At 44.6% G+C, this 5,950-nt stretch overlaps 1 protein-coding gene across 1 annotated transcript; it reads left to right on the forward strand.

The window, feature by feature from the left end:
- The first annotated feature begins 2,370 nt into the window (after positions 1 to 2,370).
- LOC123042710 (CASP-like protein 5A3) lies at positions 2,371 to 4,089 on the forward strand. Its single transcript, XM_044465107.1, has 3 exons — positions 2,371 to 2,695; positions 3,368 to 3,500; positions 3,654 to 4,089. The coding sequence occupies exons 1-3, from the start codon at positions 2,427 to 2,429 to the stop codon at positions 3,855 to 3,857; spliced, it is 606 nt and encodes a 201-aa protein (XP_044321042.1). The 5' UTR covers positions 2,371 to 2,426; the 3' UTR covers positions 3,858 to 4,089.
- The last annotated feature ends 1,861 nt before the right edge of the window (positions 4,090 to 5,950 follow it).

Raw genomic sequence — 5,950 nt, forward strand, 5'->3', positions numbered from 1 at the left:
CAAAGAATGTTCCTGATTTTAAAAAAATGAGTCTTTGAAAAATGTTCATTGTTTGAAAACTCTTCATGATTTAAATAAAGTTCACGGATTTCAAAGATGTTCACAAATTGAAATGAAAAGAAATAAAAAATAAAAAATGAAGAATGAAAAAAAAGTAAGAAAAAGAAAAATAAAAAGGAAAAGGAAAAGAAGAAAAAAGGGAAAAAAGAAAGAGAGAGAAGAAAAACCGTTTCAGTGAAGTGTCGTCTGGTTACATCACGCGACATCAATGCCAATCGATGTGGGCTTTGGACCGGCACCGATGCGGCACAGGAAGCGGCAGGTGCATTGGAAGGAAAGCGGGAGAGAGGTGGGTCGGGTTGTTTGATGGGCCAGGACAGTCAAAAGCGGATGTGGTAGTGGTCCGGACCTGCAAGGCCCCCCTAGTTTGTCTTCGGTTTTCAAGAAATAGTGCGTCCGGACTGCCAAGCGGACAGATACAGTACCACGTTGGATGGCATAACATGTCTGAACCACGCGGTCTGGACGTTTGCGGGCGTTTTGAGAGTCGACGTTGGAGATGCCCTTAGCTTCGTATATAGTGTGGTGAAATATGCACATTATGTTCCGCATAAACTCATCAGAGACTGCTTTACTAACAAAGCAAATCATCCCGTAAACATCTGCTTCAGCAGGCAACATGCCAATGACATCCCAGTTGTTTGGGAACTTCAGTGGGTTGCAGAATTTGCTAGGTAGAGGTGTCACTTCTGGTTCCAGAAAAAGACTGTTATTATTTCCACCAGTAGTATACTTGCTCATTATCATCGCCCCAAGGCCTAACCAGGGGCGGATCTAGTGGGCCTGCCGTGGGTCCCATGGCATCCCCTCCAAAATTGTAAAAGAAATTTTACTATGTACCTAACACTAAATATCCATCAAGTTGTTGCTATTCTTCGGCCATTTCATACGTCTGAAGGGTGCGTGTTCGATATTTTTCTTTCCTTTTTTCTGTTCTTATTTTTTACTTGAAAAATACACGAACAAATTTTCGAATGTCCGTGCACTTTTTTCCTTTTAAAATGTACATGAACATCTTCTTAAAAATCACAAACACTTTTTAAGTTACATAAAACATTTTCAAATACAAGCATTTTTTGATGATGTAAGTGCACTTTTCTCCTTTTAAAATGTCAATGAGCATTTCTTGAAAAAATGCATAAGCACGTTTTATTACACTACAAAACATTTTCACATCCATGATAAACATTTTTATTACACTGCAAACATTTTTTAAGTACAGAATGAACATTTTTACATACATGATGAACAACATTTAGATATGGCGCAGCATTTTTTCAGCTCATGATGAATATCTTTTTTAATATGCGCCAAACATTTTTCAAAAAGTGATAGATATTTTAGTACACGATGATCATGATTCAAAATTTTGAATTACAACACTTCAATATACGGCGAACATTTTTGTGGGTCATGATGAATATTTTTTAATATATGCTAAACATTTTTCAGTATGTGATAGACATTTTTAATACACGACAATCATACGTTAATACATTGTTCACATTTTTAAATACAAGAATATCATTAACTACATGTGGGACTTTTTAACACATCATAAACATATTTTAATATACAATTAATATTGTTAAATACTCAATGAACATATTTTTCAAACAATAATGATGGGGAAAAAAGCCGTTTGGACAAATTTAGAAATAGGCTATTTATATTTTCAAGTACGCAACAAGATTTTATTTCCGAAAATGGATGATGCACATTTTAAATGCGCAATAAATAATTTGGAAATATACACTATGATCATTTCTAAAAATACAAGATCAGCATGTTTTAAATGCACAATATTTGAAAAATGTGCACAGTAGGCAATGTTTGAACTGTACAATTAACATTTCTAAAATAGAATGACACATACCTTTAAATACATTATGAACACTTTTTCTTAAATGCGCAATCGATAAGGATCGGCTAAACGTAACGATCTGATGGGCAGAGTGGATGATAAAGACGTCTCATAGATAGCGGCTTCATGTTGCAATGAGGCCGGCGGGCAAACGTTGTACGGGGGGACGCGGCCGGATAGATCAAAGTGTGAAAGCATTCATAGACGATACACTACTCGGTGCTGTCAAGTGTGAATCATTGACGATCACGGACGACGAGAGTCAGTCAAGAAACAGAGAGGGAGCCTCTTTGGTTGTGGGGTCTGTGGGGTGCACGCGCACGCGGTGGAGCCCACCAGTGATAGCCATGCCGTGTGCCACGTGCAGACCCAGGGTAGACTCAGACTCTCCGGCTCCGCTCACTGTCACTGGGGAGTGAAAAAGAGGAGAAACCACCGGGCGAAGCAAGGTATCCTTTTGGTTGGGTCGAGGACGACGAGCAGGGAGGAGCGGCCGGAGACGATGCTGCACTTCAGCCATCCGGTGGTGCACCCCTCCCCGCCGGTGGTGGGACAGGGGCAGGCGGAGGTGGAGATGGTGCCGCCGGCCCAGGGGCAGGCGGTGCAGGTGGAGGTGGCGAACGGGGACGGGAACGCGCCTGCTGGGGTGATCATGAGGGACCCGTGGACGCGGTGCGGCCTCGTGTTCCGCCTCCTGCAGGCCGCCTTCGCGGCCGCCGCGCTCGCCGTCATGGCGTCCACCGACGACTTCTCCTCCGTCACCACATTCCGGTGCGTCCTCCAATCCTTTCCTTCTTGGATGGATGATGGATGGATGGGCCGGGCCCCCTTCTTCTCCCCTCCCTTCTCAGCAATTTTCTTCTTAGGAATTCAGAACAAGTGCCCTGTGGGCTGTGGCTCTGTCGTCCAACCAATTTTCAGTTATAGCTACATCTACATCTGCCTTTGGATGACTGCTTTGACCAATTTCAGTGTCCCTCTCTGCAAGACATAATAAGCTTCTCAGTAGAAATTGTGTTATCGAACCTCCTTGATTCCTGTACGATTCGATGATCATGCTCCCTGTGATGTTATCTCAGTTTGGATGCAGCGCAGTGTTTAGCATTTCTGTGAAAATCAGGAGTTCGATTCGATCTTCACATGCGCATGGACAATCTGGAATTCAGAATGGTGTAGTTGTAATGGACAATCATGTGCATAGCATACATTTCCTTCCTTGGAGAAAACATCTGAAGATCTACATCAAGTGCTGGGGTAGTACAGTATATTGAGAACTATGCGAAACAAGTACTAGTATGTTAGTGCACCTTATTTCCGTGACCCAATTAGATGGCGTAAATCGAAGGATTGATGTTGCTGTTACAACTTACAACTCAGAATAGGTGATTTTTATTTGTCTGTTTGCCCTTTTGTAGATGAACTTATTCTTGTTCTTTTGAGCAGCTACCTCGTAGCAGCAGCAAGTGTGCAATGCCTGTGGAGCCTCGCCGTGGCCATTCTGGATGCCTATGCAATTGTTGTCAAACGTTCCTTCCGAACTGCCGGGGCTGTCATCATACTTGCCCTCGGGGACTGGGTAAGTCGTATTTTCTCTGCCGCCTCAAGAAAAACAACAACCCATCTGTCATGCATTGTGTTTTGAATATGCAAATTACTAAGATCATGTGTATCTTTCTTTCTCCTAAAAAGTAAAAACGATCCGCTTTTAACCCTGATGTTTTGTCGGTAGGTCACAGGAACATTGATCTTCAGTGCAGCGTGTGGATCAGCAGCCATCACCACTCTCCTTTCCAATGACTTCCGAGCTTGCTCGGTAAATCCCTGTGCAAGCTTCATGAACGCTACTGCCATGGCTTTCTTGAGCTGGCTTGCGCGTGCACCGGCCTTTATCGGGAACCTTTGGACGGCGGTCCACCGAATACAAAAATCGTAGTTTGCAAGCAGTTTGCACAATCCGATCCCTTTTTGTGATCAACTTGGACTCATTGACCGTAGCAGAGCTAACTATAGTGTTACCGGGAAGCAACGGATGGATCCAATGCTTCTGTATAAATTAGGGAGTAGCTTGATGTTTGAAAGGGTGGTTGTGCTGCTCTGGATTTTTCTACTTCTTTTGAGGATAGTATGACTTCTTATTATATGAGGGTGGACTGCCGGTTCTGTTCTGGTGGGGATGAACTGATGGGTTACTTGTGTAGAGCTCAAGGCTGCTGATATGCTATATCTGTTTATTTTGCTGCTCGTATATTTTGTTATTAATATATGGATCTTAGGTCAGGAGATCGCTCACTTAGTACGATCGCAAAATTATTGGTTGTTTTTCTAAATAAAAAGGCCTATACAGAGTCTGGCCACCTTAATTAGTTTCTGAAGTATGAACTAGAGACTCTAGCATAATCATTTTGCACCCTGAAGCCGGCAACAATTTGCACCCGAACAAAAGAGGATGCTTATTCAAAAAAGAAAAAAGAAACAGGGCGTACTTTATTCTTGATTGATGCAAATCTTGCAAAGAACAGCTAGCATCCTCATAATTCTTCATACGTTCTAATCAACATTAGTTGGAACAACAAGTTTTCATGTAATCGTCTTAACAGAAGTAACCACAGGTTGTTTGGGAGTAGAGTAGCAGACGCACAAACCCACTCCATACAAGACTATCAGTAGGTTTCTCTGTCCTCATCCAGGAGGAAGTTCTTATCGATCGAGCGAACTCATGTAGTTTGTTCACTTGCGGTAAAGAATGTCATGGGGGCCACGCCTACACGGCAAGGTAAAAGCAAGGGCGCGCCATCGGGTGGTTGCAAGTCGGCCTCGTCGCTTCCTTATTCCTGCATGACAAGGTCTCCTGCAGGCTTCTCTCATACAGCCATTCAGAATTGCAGTTACAAAAGATAAAAGAACTTGTTTGTAAACCAAAATATAACTAACAGGAAATAAGGTTATCTTAAACATATCGTCAGGAAATTACGAAGCATCTCAAGTCAAAACATACACATGCCCTTTTACGACGACATTGAGCAACTGATTGAGCTCCTGAAACAAACTGGAAGACACTAGGTTATGTATGTAATTTAAGCTATATCATGAAGAGAATGTCAAAGTGCTACAGGACCCTATCCCTCTTCCAGCAGTAGTGGCGAAACAACATCATATAAACTCGACAAAAGATCATGCTGACTGATACATAATGCTCAATTATATTCATAGTGAGCTTAGTGTTAGCACCAAGAAGTTAGAGCTGTTAGATGGTGCCCATAATGCAGCAAAAATATGAACGCAAAACTACAATAATCAAGAATAACATAAAACATGGCAAACTGAAAGTTTTATACAGCTGTGAAAGAATGAACCATTGTAGTGCCCTACCCATGTAGTATTACCAAGACTAGTTGTATTACACTTCCATGCAGATCTGCAGCGTCGGGTAGTTGGCCTCCTGCAGCAGGCGCGCTTCCCACTCGTGCAGCCAGCGGCGGGCGAAGCCGTTGGCCGCCGCGCCGTCGCCGGGGAACCTCTCCGCCATGGCAAGTGCTTCGACTTGAGCTGTGCGGGCGAGAGAGAAAGGTGGTCGGCTTGAGCTGTGCGGGCGAGAGAGAAAGGTGGTCGGCTTGAGCTGTGTGGGCGAGAGAGATGGTAGTGTGCGGCGAGGTCGGCTTTTATAGCGGCGAGAGGGGAGAAGCGGTGTGGACGTGTGAGGGGAAAGGGCGGGCCACTCGGCGGCTCGCCATCACTGCGCCACCCGTCAATCAATGGAAGGCCGACCGACGGCAGCCTTGGCATTGAATCACGCGAGAGCCAAGGTGAGGCGATGAGAACAACGAAGCCTAGTCGCTGACTCAGCGGGCCCACAGGGTGGGAATCTGGCGCGGGAAGTTTTGGCTCCATTTTTCTTTCCCCAAGCGCCCCCGGTCGGGCCCAGTGCGCTGGGTTCGGCCTGGGTCCGCCGGCGCCGGTTTCGGCCCAAACCGGCGAAATTTGGGCTCCTGGAGGCGGGGCTGGGGCCTTTTTTTCCCGCCGGCGATA

Source organism: Triticum aestivum, chromosome 2B (genome assembly GCF_018294505.1).
Source record: "Triticum aestivum cultivar Chinese Spring chromosome 2B, IWGSC CS RefSeq v2.1, whole genome shotgun sequence".
In the NCBI taxonomy this organism is placed as follows: domain Eukaryota; kingdom Viridiplantae; phylum Streptophyta; class Magnoliopsida; order Poales; family Poaceae; genus Triticum; species Triticum aestivum.